Genomic DNA, 16,850 nt, shown 5'->3' with positions numbered 1-16,850 from the left:
GGGAGGGTTGATGACAAGTACAAAAGGACACAGCTGCCCGTATTCTAAGAGGGAGGGTTGATGGAGGTTGAGAAGATATTTAAAATTAATATTTTATAGGAATTTGATTTTAGAATAAGTTTTAAAATTGAATAAGTTTCTTAAACGTAGTGTTAAATTGAATTTAAAAGAAGTGCTACTTAGGAGGTAGTATGTGTAATTAGTTTAAATATAGCTAATAGAAGTATTAATTATTAATATGATGTGACATGATCAATTAAAGCTTTCATAAAAAAAATAGAAATGGAAGTGAAAATTTTGTTTTTTGGGAGCACCCTACTTTATTGGTCGGAATAAAGTTTTATAACTTTATTTCTTTGGTGGTGTTTAGTTCAAATTGATATGAAGAAACTTAGTTTCAATTCAATGAGGTGTCAATTCCAAGAAACTTGTTTTGCACAACCAATTGTCTCTTACAATGTCTGTGGGAATTGTACATGATTGATATAGAGTTGAATGCAATCGTGTTTGTGGCAGTGAAGGCATGGGAATATGGAACAAAACTTTAATGTTATCTCTCAAATGGTGTCATGTTTTAAACATGAGTTCTTTATTTTGAAGAGAAAAATGGAGTTGGGTTGATCTATTATTTGTGATTTAATATTAAATTATTTTTTAATTAAATTGTAAAGACAAGTTAATTAATATGTCAGGCCATGAGGTAACTCCTCAAATGTAATTGTATTATTCATTTAGGTTGTTCATTATTAGATACAAGAGGGAGTGATTGTTCAATTCATCTCCCGATGACTCTCCATTCCCTCTATTATTTATTTACACTAATTACAGTTGTTGACCCAATCCCTATGATTAGGTGTCAACATTCCCCCCCTTAATCTGAAGGGATGTTGGTGAGTCCAAGCATCGTTTTGAATCTTTCAAGCTTTTCTCTTCCAAGTGCTTTGTTGAAGATGTCGGCAATCTGCTCATTAGTGGAACAATGGCAAAGATGGATTGTTTTAGCCTCAACATGATGTCGAATCAGATGATATTTTGTATTGATGTGCTTTGTTCGATCATGGAACTTTGGGTTCTTGGCCAACTTTATTGCCAAGGTATTATCAATCATGAGTGGAGTCGATTGTACTTGTTTTACCTGCAAATCTTCCAGAATTTTCCTGATTTGCACAATTTCTTTTGTTGCCTCAGCTGCTACCACATATTTTACCTCTGTTGTCGAATCTACTGGAACTGATTGTTTGCGTGATCTCCAGGAGACAGCTCCTGATCCAAGACTCATAGCATAACCTGAAGTGGATACCCCAGTTTCTTTGTCTCCATCAAAGTCTGAATCAGAATATCCAATCAAGTTGAAGTCACCCACATGTGTATACTTGATTCCAAAGTCTTGAGTTCCCCTTCAAGTACTTTAGAACTCTTTTTGTAGCAGACCAATGTCCGTCACAAGGCTTTTGCATAAACCTGGAGAGGATTCCAACAGCAAACGAAATGTCTAGTATGGTAGTAGTCAGGTAGTTGAGACTTCCTACAAGCTGTCTATACTTTGTTGCATCCTCAAATTATTTTCCTTCAATGGATGTGAGCTTTAAGTTTTGTTCCATTGGAGTAGTCAAAGGATTGCATTCATTCATGCCAAACCTGTTCAACAGATCTCCAATGTACTTCTTTTGAGAAAGGAATATGGACTTCGGATGTTGAGTTACTTCAATACCAAGATAGTAATGAACATAGACCAAATCAGTCATTTCAAAACCTTTCCTCAATTCCTTCTTCATAGATGCAATGTAGCTCTCATTGTTCCTTGTCATCAAAAGATCATCTACATATACCATAAGATATACAACTGTTTTTCCAACCTTCTTGACAAACAAAGTTGCATCATCAAGATCATAATGTTTGAAACTGAGTTTCAGAAGATGATCAGTTAGTTTTTCATACCAGGCTCGCGGTGCTTGTTTGAGGCCATACAAGGATTTCACAAGTTTGCATACTTTATGTTCGTGTCCTTTTACAGCAAATCCTTCAAGCTAGGACATAAAAACATTCTCTTTTAGATCTCCATTCAAGAAAGCAATTTTTACATCCATTTGATGGAATTTCCAACCGTTCTGAGCTGCTAGGGCAAAGAGTGTCCGGATGGTAGCCCATTTTGTTGTGGGGGCAAAAGTCTCCTCATAATCGACCCCTTCCTTCTGTGCAAAACATTTTGCCACAAGCCTGGCTTTGTGCTTGTCAAGTGAGCCATCAGCTTTATACTTGTTCTTGTAGACCCACTTGCAGCCAATTGGTTTGGTTCCCAATGGAGGATCAACCAGCTTCCAAGTGCCATTCTTTATCAAGGCATCATACTCCTTTTGCATTGCTTCTTTCCATTCATCATGAGAAGCAACTTCTTTGAAGGAAGTTGGTTCAAAATCTGTAGACAAATTCAATTCACAATCATAAGAAACATCCATATCAATAGGTGAATCAGAGTCATCTACATCACCTCCATTTTGTCAGGTTGAATTTCTAGTTCTTGTCTTTCCAACCTCATCAGGATGAACACTTTCAAGTGTCTTTGTCAGCCACTTTGGGGGACCTTTCTGAGATGGTCCAGGCTGCTCCGTTGATTGAGTTGGGACTAAATCAAGATTGAGTCTCCCAATTTTGTCAATCACATCACTCAAAGTATCATCCGTTGTTGGAGTTTCATGCGTGGGAGAGAGTGCTTCAGAAGAAGATTCCACGAGTTGATCTAGTATAGGAATCCCCCCTTCAAGATGTGGAATCTGATTATCAAATTCTTGAAATGATTTTGCATTTGTGAATCTATCCAAGCAACCAAGTTGCCGCTCATCAACATTGTCAGTTTTGGATGACTCAAGAAAGATTACATCTCTAGATACAACAAACTTTTTATTGACTTCATCATAGAGACGGTATGCTTTAGAGGTGTTTGACTACCCCAGGAAGATACACTTACGACTTCTTGCACCAAGTTTGTTTCTATGTACCTTTGGTATCAAGGCATAACATGTGGAACCAAAGACCCTGAGATGCTTTACCGAAGGAATGTGCCCATACCACATTTCATAAGGAGTCTTGCTTCTAATAGCATTAGATGGACATCTATTCTTTACATATACAGCACATAGAACTGCATCAGCCCAAAACATCAATTTTACATTTTTGAAAAACATCATGGAGCGCACCATATTTAAGATTGTCCTATTCATTCTTTCAACTACTCCATTCTGTTGGGGATTATAAGGCATAGTCGTTTGATGTTTGATCCCATGTTGGCGAAGATAGTTTTCAAATTCATTTGAAGTGTATTCTTTTCTATTATCAGTGAGAATAGAGCCAATATGAGATTGTGCATCATTTTTAATCCATGTATGAAAGTTCTTGAATGTTTGAAAAGCATAAGATTTGTTTTTCAATAAATAAGCCCAACACATTCTGGTGTAGTCATCAATAAATGTCATCATATATTTATTTCCATTTGCAGAAGGAACAGGCATTGGACCACATAAATCTGAATGAATGAGTTTAAGTTTTCTATGTGCTCTGGAATGTGAATCATGAAAAGACTGTTTGTTATGCTTTCCTAGAATGCAAGCGTCACATTGCTTAAGTTTCCTAGGAATTGTAGGCAGACCAGTAACACCATATTTCTTCAACAAGCATAGGCTATCATAGTTCAAGTGTCCAAATCTAGCACGCCATAATAAACTTGATGGAAATTTACCTTCTTCATAATGAGAATTGTATGAGAAATTTAGTGCACGAGCAGAGGTACCCTGCAGCTTGAGAAACCTTTCTTCTTCTATCCCCGTCATGACAAGTGAGTGATCTGATGCTTTTCTCACCTCAAGCTTACCATCAAACATATGAATGGAGTGTCCTCACTGGCGTGATGTTTCTTATGATTGATATGGATGTTTCATGTATATGTTGTCCCAACGCTCCTCCATAATCATTTCATGTATACGTTGTTCCAATGCTCTTCCATAATCATTTCATGTATGCAATGTCCCATATACCAGGTTGTTTGGCCCAGCTTGGTTGCAATCGCCTGGAATTTCCCGTGACCCGAATTGAAAGCCCACTTCACCCATTTTCTGGATGCTTCTGGATCGGCCAGCGATTCCTTAGAGCAGCGACTCACCATTGAAGAAGCTGGAGAAGACCTGGATAGTTGCAAACTTCACAGCAGACAATTATCCCACGAGGATGATGATAAATTACAATGTGCGATTTACATAATCGAAATTGCAGCGACCCTACGACATCCCTTGATGGTATGATGATGATGTCCATGCAAGAAATAATATAATAACATTCCATATAGCGGAATAATGCAGCGCTGAAAGATTTGGCCTATTTTATATATTACTGTGTGGAATGGGTACTATTATGTACCACTTATTGGGTTTTGTGAGCATGTCCATACCTCTGTTATATACATTAAAATTGTAGTTTTTTTTAACAACAGAAGTGCAATTTCTTATAGCGTATTGGTCGCAGAAGTATATATTTTTATTTTTTAAATGCACTCATTAATATCTATTGTGGGAGTGGTCCTCAATGGGAAGGAAAATTATCTTGAGTGGTCTCGGAAAATCAAACACACTCTCATTTTTAATGAGCTGTGGAAAGGAGTGTGTGTTGGAAACGGAGATAAAGAGCCAGAACAGCCTACCTCAGACAAGGAATTCGTCATTTGGGAAAATAAGAACAGCAAGGCTTATGCATTGATTGCAGCATCAGTAAATGAAGAGGTGAGTCGCCATATTTCGCCATTTTCAAATGCTTTCGAAGCCTTACAAAAACTGAAGGAACTCTATGACTCACACTCTACACTTGAAGTTGTTCAACTCATGATTAAATTGTTCACCCTTGAATTACAAAATGATGATCCTCTTGCTCTTGCATCAGAAGTAAAATCTACTATGCATGATACCAAAGTCACTGATGTTGAACTAGACATTCCTCTGATAGCTTTTCTCAAGGCACTTTATCCCACTTACTCAAATTATCTTGAGTCATTGCAAGCAAATGGAAACCTCAAAGATATTACCTTTGACTCCCTTGTGAAAAAATTTGCTGAAAGAGAGAGCTTTTGGAAAGAAGACAGCTCTTCAGTCTTTTGAAGAGGCTATGTGCCTTACACATAGAGAGAAGAATCTTGCTCAAGATTCTTCCAGAGGAAGAGGTGGTCGAAGAGGAAGAGGAAGAAATTTCAGAGGCAGGGGGGGCAGACACTCTCAAGGAGAAAAGTCAGATTTTCATTGCATATGCTGCAAAAGAGATGGATCACATGATGCATCCACATGCAAGTTGCCTTGGGACAGAATTGAGCAGGAAAGAAACCAACCCAAAGGTAAAACTAATGACAAAGAGAAAGGTAAAGCACCTAAATCCGCTCACTATGTTGTGGCACACTATAATATTGGAGTAAATGAAGACTTATTTAATGCTTCACTTGCTTCTTGGAAAAATGATTGGTTGCTTGATTCAAAAGCAACTTGCCATATGACTTTTAGAAAAGATTTTTTTGAAGAATTCACTGACAATGTTGATGAAGCAGTATACTTTGTAGACAAATCAAAACTCAAGCCATCAGGGCTTGGCACAATCAGGCTTAAATTGCTTGGTCTTCCAGACTTTCTTCTGCATCATGTTTTATATCTCCCACAGCTGAGGAGAAACTTGTTGTCCTTGGTCCACATCCACCAGTAAGGACACTCCATTCATGTGCTTGATGGCAAGCTTGAGGTGAGAAAAGCATCAGACCACTCACTTGTCATGACGGGGATAGAAGAAGAAAGGCTTCTCAAGCTCTGATACCATGTCAGGCTAGCGTATATATGGAAGAGGGAATATTTAGGGAAGACGGAGGCCAATTGCCAACTTATAGCCAGCGGAGTAGAATAATGGCAGATATGACAGATTGGGAGTTACAAGGCAGAGAGGGAAGCCAAAAATGGGGCTGGCTCTGGTACCATGTCAGGCTAGGAGGTAACTCCTCAAATATAATTGTATTATTCATTTAGGTTGTTCATTATTATATACAAGAGGAGTGACTGTTCAGTTCATCTCTCAATGACTGTCCATTTGCTCTATTATTTATTTACACTAATTACAGTTGTTCACCCAATCCCTATGATTAGGTGTCAACATAATATTTATAAATAATTCATAATAACAAGTGTTTTATTATTAATTTAACTAAATTATGACTAGCTAAGTTTAAATCACTAGTAACTATAGATGGATATCAAAACACTAGTTTCTAATCAAAATATTTAGTTCCTAAACATTTAATTTTTTTTTATTAAAACAAATCAAATATATCATTAGCCATTTTCAAATATTTTCTAAATATTATAATTTTGTCTATGATTTGTGATTTAGTATTAAAATGGGTGAATTTCACACAACCGCTTGGAATAAAACTAGGAATAAAATTGCAGTAGATTAAATCGCTTTAACAAAATTCACACGTTAACTTTTTGCATGGTAACTGAGACCAATCTTCTATGTTTAGTTTGAGGAAAGAAGATAAAACAATTTTAACAAATCAGTTGAAACATATGAGAAATTGAAGGCTAATCTTCCAATAAATGTTGAGCGATCTCTTGTGACTTGAAGTAGTATGGAATACCTGGCTAGGATTTCAAATCCTTTGACCTGCAAGAACACCAGATGTTCACAAACACATGAAAGGATAAAAAAACACTTCTTCTTGAATTCAAGAAAATCAATTTCTTGTTATAACATCAACTTCTTGAATTCTTGATATATTCGAAGGCAGAAATTATAAAAACTATGCATAAATAAAGAAAATTCAACAAAGTTAGAAAAAAAAATGCTCACAATATCTTAAAAATTAGTAACCATACATCAATAAAATTTTCTTAATAAAATTAGGAAAGAAATGCTCACACAATTCTAATAACTAATAACTAATTATCATAATAGTGATTAATTATAAAAGTTGTGTAAACAAGAAAAAAAAATATGGTTAATGTAATTGGAATTGAAAAAAAAAGATATAAGTCAAATTAAAAAGTAATAAAACTTAAAATATATATATATTGGAAAAATATTTTTTTAATTATTTTTTCTTCTTTAAAATTAGTCATCTTAAAATACGATTTTTTTTTGCTGCGATGAGAGCTCCTGAGGTCGCCCACGCGCAACCCTAGCTATTGCTGCAGCACTTAGAGATGCAGCCCTGCTTCTCCTCAGCGGCCTCCAGCTGCTGAGGTTCGACTTCTTCTGGATCAGAGAGATTGTGCACCTCCCTGCAACAAGCAATTCACAGCTGCCCTCAATGACCTCCTGCTGCTGAGGCTCAAGAAAAATGGATCCGCCAGAGAACGAAGATCATCATTCAGCCCACCATCAGGAATCGGAAGAATCTGCCAAAGCATTTGCCTCCCTCATTTCGACAATGGGACCGGCTAAGAACAGACCAACAGTCTCAAAATTTGTTAAAAGAATGGAAGAAATACCAAAGATATCTATCCCTCCGGCTCACCCATGAAAAGCAGCTCTCTCCCTCGCAGAACGAGGATTAGTAAGGCAGTTCACGGGGTCACCGAGGACTATCCAAAAGTGGGTAGAAAGAAACTGGTCGACTTCAATAAATGGGAAGATCTCGATTAGGTTTTGCGGCCGAGGATATTATACATTTCATTTTGAGACCACGAAGGATTGAGACTTGATTTTCAGGAATGGTCTGTATTTCATGGATACAAGGGGACTGTATCTGAATAGATGGACCCTAGACTTTGATTCAGAAATGGATGTTCCAAGCGTTGTACCTGTCTGGGTTAGATTGTCGTATCTCCCTCTCCACTGTTGGGGAGACGACTCAATTAAAGCCATAGGAAATGTAGTGGGGAAGTACATCGATCGATGCGAGCCAAAGGAAAATATGCATGCATGTGCCCGAATATGTGTCGAAGTGGATCTAGGGAGAGGACTCCCAGAAGCTATCAAAATCAAAGTGGACCAGTGGATGCACATATAGCAGCTGGACTACGAGCAGATCCCCTTCAAATGCAAGGTATGTCATGAATATGATCATTTCGCAAATAGATGTACAAAAAGAAAAGAAAATGAAAGCGAAAAAACAGAGGATCTGGAAAATAAATGGAAACAGGTCAAGAAGAAAAAATTGTAAACAAGCAACCAATCCAATCTTCTTCGCAGCCCTCAACATCCACCGAAGCCCAGCCTCTCTTGCCAAATGCAGACCTTACCACTACAAACCCATTCAACCCATTGGATCTCTCTGCTCCCCCATCGCCCCGACCCAAATCTAGATCTAGATCTAGAACCCCTAACCCTTCTCCCCACTCCCCTAGAATTTGAAACCCCCACCCCTCTCCGCCCCCCTCAGTAGAAAAAATCTTAACCAGAAAGCAAGCAAAGGAAGCATTCCCAAATACTGAAAATAAAAAATAAAAAAAAAGTGGGAAGGAAGACAAACAAGGAACTAAGGGACGAAGCATCAGCAAAAGAAATGGCTCTAGGAATGCAGCAACCTATGGATACTTTCCTAGGGAAGAGCATAGGGAACAATGAGAGAAGCCAACCCAAGGGGAAGGGCACCGTGTACCACCAAGCAAGTAAATAATGATAATAGTCTCCTGGAATTGCAGAGGAATGGGGTCAACTATAAAGGAAAATGCAACAAGAGATATATTAATAAATGAAAACCCAGATATTCTAATGATCCAGGAGACAAAGGCGGGCAATCAAGACACCGAAAATCTCAAAAAAAAGTTTAGAAAGTATGAAGGGGAAGCCATGTATGCAATAGGAGCATCAGGAGGTATATGCACAATATGGAAAAAAGGAATATGGGAATTGATTCAAAAGAAAACAGATCAGCATTGGATAATAACGGACCTCAAGAAAATCAGTACAAGAGAGAGGTACAGGGTCATAAACATCTATGCCCCCAACCACTATAAGGACAAAGAACAGTGTTGGGCTACTTTGAAGGAAATCTTACAGGAAAATCAAGCAGGGAAGGTGATTTTAGGAGGAGATTTAAATCTGGTAAGAAGTATTGAGGAAAAATTTGGAGGAAATTATCAAACGGACCCCTCCAAGAACTCTCTAGAAGAAATTATGGAGCAGCACAACCTTCTGGACATCCCCCCAAATAACGGGAAATACACCTGGAACAATAAAAGAGTAGGTAAAAGTAATATCAAAGAAAGGCTGGACAGGATATTAATTCAGGAAAGTATAGCAGCAGAATACAGCTCTATAAATTCAAAAATCATCCACACCACTGCATCAGATCATAAACCAGTTTTAATAGCTTTGGGTAAACTGGAGAACCAAGGCCCTCTCCCCTTCAGATATAGCTCAACTTGGGACAGCAACATAGAAATCAGCAAGTTAGTAAAAACAGTATGGGAACCAAGAGTAGTAGGTTCACCTCATTACATATGGGAGACAAAAATTAAAAATTTAAGAGCCAAGTTAAAAGAATGGGCAAGAACAGAGGAACAAAAAAAAAAGAAAAGAAAAAAGAGCTCCAATAGAAAATGGACAACATGCAAATGGAGAAAGAGGGCAAAGAGGAAAGCAGGTAGGACTATTTAAAAGAGAGAGAAATCTTTTGGGAAATTTACAGGGAAAACAGGAAAGAAGAAGAAGAGGCCAGATTGAAGTCCAGGAGTTTATGGCTCAAGGCAGGTGACAGGAACACGTCCTTTTTCCATAATTCTATGAAGATTAGAAGAGCTAGAAACCAGATAGAAAAGATCCAAGTGGAAAATCAAGAAATTAAAGGAGCGGAAGAAATAAAAAAAGCAGCCTACATGCATTTCAAAGATCTATTGTCAGCCACAGAAGAAACGGCTGAGTATGAAGAAATTTTGCAACACACAAAAAAGAAAATAAAAAGAGAACAAAACGCAGATTTGTGCAAAGATCCAACAGAGGAAGAGATAGTGGAGGCCATATGGAGTCTACATCCGGATAAAGCACCAGGGCTAGACGGTTTCACCATAGCTTTCTTCAAAAATCACTGGTATACAATCAGAAAGGACTTCATAAGAATGGTGAAAAACATTTTCAAAAAAAAAATATGGGAGGCAACACAAAATCCTCCTATCTGGCACTTGTCCCAAAAGAGGCAAATCCCATCACTTTCAATAGATTCAGGCCCATCTCTCTATGTAATTCCTCTTATAAGATAATAACCAAATTAGTGGCAAACAGAATCAAGAAAGTGCTGCCCCAAATCATATCTGAAAATCAAGGAGGGTTTGTGCCAAACCGGCAAATCATTGACAATGTCATAATTGTCCAGGAAGTTGTCCATTCTAGTATCCAGAAGCAAGAGAAAGGCATGATAGTCAAACTAGACATGGCAAATGCCTTTGATAGGGTCAACCACCCTTATCTCATGGCTGTCCTCCAGAAACTTGGCTTCTCAGAAGAAATTACAAGTGTGATTCAGGCATGCATCTCCACTCCATGGATAGCCCCTCTCATAAATGGAAGACCCAGTGATTTCTTCCAAAGCACTAGAGGTCTTAGGCAAGGCTGCCCTCTTTCCCCTTTTCTTTACATAATAATGGCAGAGACTTTAAGCAGAGCTCTGGAAGCCCAGAGGAAAGAAAGAGCTATAACAGGGCTAAGAATAGCAAAAGGAATAAAAACCATAAATCACTCTTTGTTTGCGGACGATACTCTGCTGCTGGGAGGAGCATCAACAATAATAGCCAGAAGATTCAAAAAAACATTGGATAAATTCCTATAGGTGTCGGGTGGGCTATTAAACAACACTAAATGCAGGATTTATGGCTGGAATGTTTCGTGTAAAATAATGCAAAGGATATCCCAAATCATGGAAATCCCAGCACAAGAAAGATGGAGCCATTTCCTCTATCTGGGACTCCCAATCTCCAAAGAGAGCATGAAAGCATAAATATGGACAAAACAGATCGAAAAAATGCAAGCTAAGATAAAGAATTGGGGAATGATGTGGTTAAATATGGCTGGAAGGGTGATCCTAATTAAAGCTCTCCTTGCAGCACTACCGATTTATCAATATGCTATAATCATGGCACCAGCAAGCGCCCACAAACAGATGGAGTTAATTATAAGAAGCTTTCTATGGCAAGGTGGGAAGCAGGAAAACAAGAAGTTCAGCCTGGTCAAGTGGGATCAAGTAGTGTTACCATATGAAAAAGGAGGGCTATCTATTCGACTACCTGGACTAATGAATGCAACTCTTGGTATGAAAATAGTGTGGAGACTCATAACAGGTAAAGAGAGCTGGTGGAAAAAAATCCTAATTAACAAATACATGGATGGATCCAAGGAAAAGTTGTTGAAAGGAATCATCCCAATCAGACAAAGCTCTCAAGTATGGAAGCTAGCCAAAAAAGTAATTCCATTAATGAGAAGCCACATCTCAAAAACTCCAAGTAATGGGAAAACCATTTCGATATGGGAGGACAGGGTCATGGGGAAAGGTCAAATCCAAAATCTCCCAGAAGTTGAAGGCATTCAAGAATGGCTAAAAGGAAATGGATTCAACACTCTTCATTCAATCTCACTATGGAACCAGAAGGATTGGTAGGAGTGGAAAATTCCAGCCATACCAGTAAGCCTAGAAGGACAATGGACAAAAATCAAACAACATTTAAAAGGGGCAACTCTTATCCACTATGATGAGGAAGAAAACTACCTATGGGATCCAAGCAATGGGCAGTACATAGTTAAATCTGGATATAATATCCTCCAAGAGCAGATTGATCACCAGGAATGGGACTCCTGGAAACTAGCCTGGAAAACAGAAAGCCTGCCAAAAATAAAAATTTTCATATGGACCTTGTTAAAAGGGAAGATTTTGACTGCAGAAAATTTAAAAAAAAGGGGCATCCAAGGGCCATCAAGATGCCCTTTATGCCGACAAGCGGAAGAAAACATACAACATCTATTCCAAGAGTGTGAATTCTCAAAGGAATGTTGGAAGCAGCTAATACAGCCATTGGAAATTAACTTAAGCTTCGAAAAACCATTGCCGGAATTTCTCGGAACCCTTGAGAAAGCTTACCCTTATGTAACAAAGAAGAAAGCCACGATTATAAGAATATGGAAATGTATACCAACAGTGCTATGTTGGCAAATCTAGTTGGCTCGAAACAAGAGCATCTTCAAAAATCAAAGCCCAAGAATTGGGAAAACACTATCCAAAACTTGGGGAATGACTTCCGAAATTCTCAATGCAAAAGGAACTGCACCAACGGATTATAGCATTCTCCAACAAGAGGAAAGGGATTGGCTCAGCAAGGCCATAATAGACAACAATGGGCAGAAAGGTCAGAGAAAAGAAAATACAAAAAAAAAAAATGGAAATTAAGAATGACAGAAGAGGAGTTGGAAAGCTGGAAGAAAACTCAGAATAGACACTGTATGTATTTTGATGGAGCCTCAAAGAACAATCCGGGAAAAGCAGGAGCTGGTGGAATAATTTATGATCCAAATGGGGAAAAAATAACCACTTACGAGTGGGGATTGGGACAAATGTCAAATAATCAAGCGGAAGCATACAGTTTACTGATGGGAACAAGGCTGATTAAAAAAAAAGGAATTCAAAATCCTATAATCATAGGAGACTCAGCCATCATAGTTGAGATAATGGCTCGAAACAGGAACCCAAACAACAAGTTTATGAGCCGAATCATCCAAAGAACTAGAAGGAATTTAGCAGGATCCGGAAATGCAATCTTCAAACATGTCTTGAGGATGCATAATAAGCAAGCGGATCATCATGCAAATCAGGCTGTGGAGAAGGAAGAAGGAATTGTTAGAGAGAATTAGGAGGAATACTATCTCAGCGTGCCATAACTCCCATCGAAAAATGACAAGAATGAAGTTTTGGTATACAACAGGACAACGTAGAAGGAGTAAAGAGAAACATCAAGGAATAGAATGTACAGCGCAACAAGGAATCCACAGCCATCGGGAAATCCAAAAAAACTCAGACAGTCAAAGGAAAAATCATGACAGCGATGAACAACACATGAAAGATGTCAGTGATGGTAGCCCGGATCACAAGTTTCATGAGAAAAGCAGAGGCACTGGGAAAAATCGAGGCAGAAAATCTAGGGAGGACGATTGCAATCAAGTAGAATCCTCCAATTGCAGGCTCAGCGAAGGCGGAACGGGCTATAAAATAAGTGGACATCGCCAATCAAGGAAGGATCGCACAGGCTCAAGGGTCAGCAAGCAGCAACAGAAGGAAAGCTACAGCAGAAAAAATAAGAATCAGGGAGATAAGTATAGCAAGAGGAAAGAGCAGTATAATCAAGAAGAGATCATGGCTCTGAAATCAAAGTGCAAGCATTTAGAGGAAGCAGTGGACCATTATAAAAGCAAAGCCACCTGTAGATCGAAGGAACAACAAAAGAAGGAACAACAAGAGGATGAAGGAACAACAGTAGAACGAGTAGCAACCAGAAGGAACAACAGCAAAAGGAACAACGCCAGAAGGAACAGCAACAGAAGGAACAACAACCGAAGGAACAATAGGCCGAAGGAACAGTAGGCCAAAGGAACAGTAGGCCAAAGGAACAACAGCAAGGAACAACAAGTAGAACGAACACCAGAAGAAGGAACAACAACATAAGGAGCAACAGAAGAAAGAAGAACAGGCCAAAGGAACAGTAGGTCGATGGAACAACAGCAAGGAACAACAAGCAGAATGAACAACAATAGAAGGAACAACAAACTTACATAGCAACAAAATGCAAAACACAAGGAAATGGCCATAGAATTTGCTCTCCTAGTTTACAAACCATAAACTTCTGTGAAATATGCTATGTAAATTTGTTTTCTTAGTTGGTCAATATGTTAAACAATACTCTAGAATAGCTAAAAAAACTTTTGAAGTTTTGATACCAAGCATAGGAGAAAGGTCTGCGTGTCTATCTTACTGCTTAGTCTATCATATCAGAACAACGGAATGTAAAAGGAGCTTGCTCCAAAACCTCTTTTTGCTAATATAACAACTATCCGAACTTGTTATAAAAATAAATAAATAAATAATTAGTCATCTTAAAAAAACCATAAAAGATAAAATAAAAAGAGTAATATAACTAAAAAAAATTATTGGAAAAAGTTTTTTTTAATTATTTTTTCCTCTTTAAAATTTGTCACCTTAAATTAAAAATATGGAGAAAAAACTATATTTCATGAAAATAGAAATAATAGAAAAAGGTAAAAAAAAGATCATAAGGTTAAATAAAAAAGATATAAAACTAAAAACAAAAAATTAGTAACCAATAGAAATGGAAGTTACTAAAGAGTCCATAACAAGACCTCAACCAATCACTTTACAAATAAATCAATTTAAATAATAATAATAAAATAACAAAAAATGAATTCTCAAGGTTAAACTATGGATAAGCGACATAATTTTTTGGTCAAAGACAAATTAATAGGCAATCAAAGGGGAAAGATCAAAAAATATTACACGTTCTATTTTGGAAATCTCTTCAGAAATATTACACATCTTCAACAACAATATGAATAATTGTGGAAGTCTCTAATCACTTAGATTATTATTTATTCATAATTAAAATAAAAAGATATTTAAATTTTATGAAAAATAAGTTTATGTGAATAGTTATTAGTTGTAAATTAGGTATTAACATTATTATAATAATTGAATTTATTTCCCTTGATCGGGATATGATGGGAAAGGAGATCCATCGGCGGATCGAAGACATGTGTGAGGGGCAAGTGGCCAAGGTTGGTGGGTGGCCCACCCAAGTACCCCACATGCGTGCATCAGGAAGAATTGGGAGAGAAAGGCAACAAGTGTCAGTTGCCTTGGGAAGACAAATGGGAAGGCTAGTTGTTAAATGAGGGAGAAAGGTGGTGAGGGATGCTAGAGCATGCATGCAAGGTTTGAGGTGGAATTCGGTCGCAGGAGACAAGATTGGAAGCTAGGGGGAGGAACTTGCTTGTGGGAGAAGGGATTGTCACCACCAGTAGGAAGACGCCACCAATGCTTCGGAAGGAAACTAGTATGTAATTCAGGCCTGTCTTAGTCTTGATATGGAGTCAATTCTGCAAGAATAGAGATTGAGCTGGTAGCGAATGGTGGTACTTTTGCATGTTTCTGAAGGAATTTGGTTCAGTTCTCTATTGTTGATGTCTGGTATTTTAATTTCTGCATTATATGGTAACCTGTTGGGGAAAAGGGGGATACATGGAGGGTTAGGGGCGGCTCTTGGCACTTGGGTTGTGAACTTTGACCCTGCTTTTGTTAATACCAGGTGTCTGGGACAAGAAGGGGTTGAGGCTCCCTTGAGGGCCTGCGGTTGCCTGATAATTCTTTGAGCCGGAGAGGAAATAAAGGGGGTTCTCGGATCCAAACTGCTTACATGTCTATCTAGTCTGGTTTTGTCTGGTTCTCAGGTGATTTTCCGGCCGAGTGGGCTATGAACGGGGTGTCGAGGCATCACAAAGTTGGAAACCCTGACATACCGGTTGTAGTTCGGCTTCTTGGTAAACCTTTGGAGTAGAGGGGAAATAACGGGGAATTAGGGGACTCAAACCCTGGTGCGGTTGTCAATTATGCACTAGCATGGTTAATTCTGTGGAACTAGAGACATGGCAGAGTAGAGGGTCGAATGACAGACCGAAGGGAGGGAATGTTGTCTATCCTGGGTATGTCCTTTACCAATCTCTCAGCCAATTCAGTCAAAGTCGGGTTACATGGTAGTTTCAATGTCCAGAGGGGTAGGAATGATGAAACGGGGTCTCCAAACCTCGGCGGGCCTGTCATTTCAGTTAGAACTTGGTCAGCCACTTGCATCCTTTTTCTTGTGCATCCCAAAACCTGCGAGTCCGTCAAACTAGTTGTCGTAGGGCCTAAACCAGGAAGCTAGTGGGTTGGTTGCACCAAGGGGAGAACTGAGAGGCAGAGGGATGAAAATCACTTAAAACTGGGCACAGTAAGGATGAAGGCAAGCCGTGAAGGGATTGGGGGGAATTCAGGTTACACCCCTCAAACCCGAAATCGAGACTCTATAATGGTGCTTCACATGGAATGGTTGGATGCCAACACTGACATATGGTTTGGTTTTAATGTTTCTTCTTACGCTACTCTTACAGGTCTATTTAATTTTCCTCCCCTTATGACTCTGACGGTCCTACTTTTGGACAAGGAAAGAATTCGAGAGTGGTCGTGGCTGGAAGGAACTCTGATTGAAAGAAAAATGGTGAAGGCTGAAGCGGTGTCAGGAAAAAGAGGGGGTCATCATGCCTACAAACAGACAAATAGCAAAAAGAAAATGTCGGTGGCCTCGACTAGCAAGACCCAGCGGAAGAGTGGCAAAAAAACTAGAGAAGAAAATATGTAGAACGTCATGGATGCATACCATGGGGGAACTCCAGCATAGGTTAAGGCCATAATTTCAACATGGGAGGCAGATCTAAATGCCAAGGTAGCGACAGAGCCACTTCCAACAGAGGAATGGGATCCCTTGGTCATTGACCCGGGATATACCTGAGGCAGGAAAACTCTATTTAGACAAACAATCCAGCTTTACTGGGTTATGAAGAACCTACTGGAAAGGGCCATGAAAGCAAATAGGAACCTAGAGGAACCACAACAAACACAGCAAGAGGGGCCAAGCTTAAAGAATATTCGAAGGGAGATTCAGGCGGTACAGGTGCAACAGTATCATCAGAATGTTCTCTTAGGCCGAATGGATAAAAAAATTCAAAGCCTGCTGCAGAATGAAATGCCTAGGTCAAGTGCTAAGGACCTGACTCCCATTGAATCATCAAATGACTAAATGAAGATA

At 38.7% G+C, this 16,850-nt stretch overlaps 1 protein-coding gene across 1 annotated transcript; it reads left to right on the top strand.

The window, feature by feature from the left end:
* The first annotated feature begins 12,393 nt into the window (after window positions 1-12,393).
* LOC149202868 (uncharacterized) lies at window positions 12,394-12,852 on the top strand. Its single transcript, XM_089401711.1, has one exon. The coding sequence runs from the start codon at window positions 12,394-12,396 to the stop codon at window positions 12,850-12,852; it is 459 nt and encodes a 152-aa protein (XP_089257837.1).
* The last annotated feature ends 3,998 nt before the right edge of the window (window positions 12,853-16,850 follow it).

This window comes from Pinus tabuliformis, chromosome 2_1, assembly GCF_031772625.1.
Source record: "Pinus tabuliformis cultivar Carrire ecotype Pingquan chromosome 2_1, CPIR1, whole genome shotgun sequence".
Classification (NCBI taxonomy): Eukaryota; Viridiplantae; Streptophyta; class Pinopsida; order Pinales; family Pinaceae; genus Pinus; species Pinus tabuliformis.
This window is presented reverse-complemented; position numbering and strand designations above follow the sequence as displayed.

What these genes read in the sequence shown, in the direction of transcription:
- LOC149202868 (XM_089401711.1), top strand. Translation starts at nt 12,394, where the DNA reads ATGACAGAAGAGGAGTTGGAAAGCTGGAAGAAAACTCAGAATAGACAC.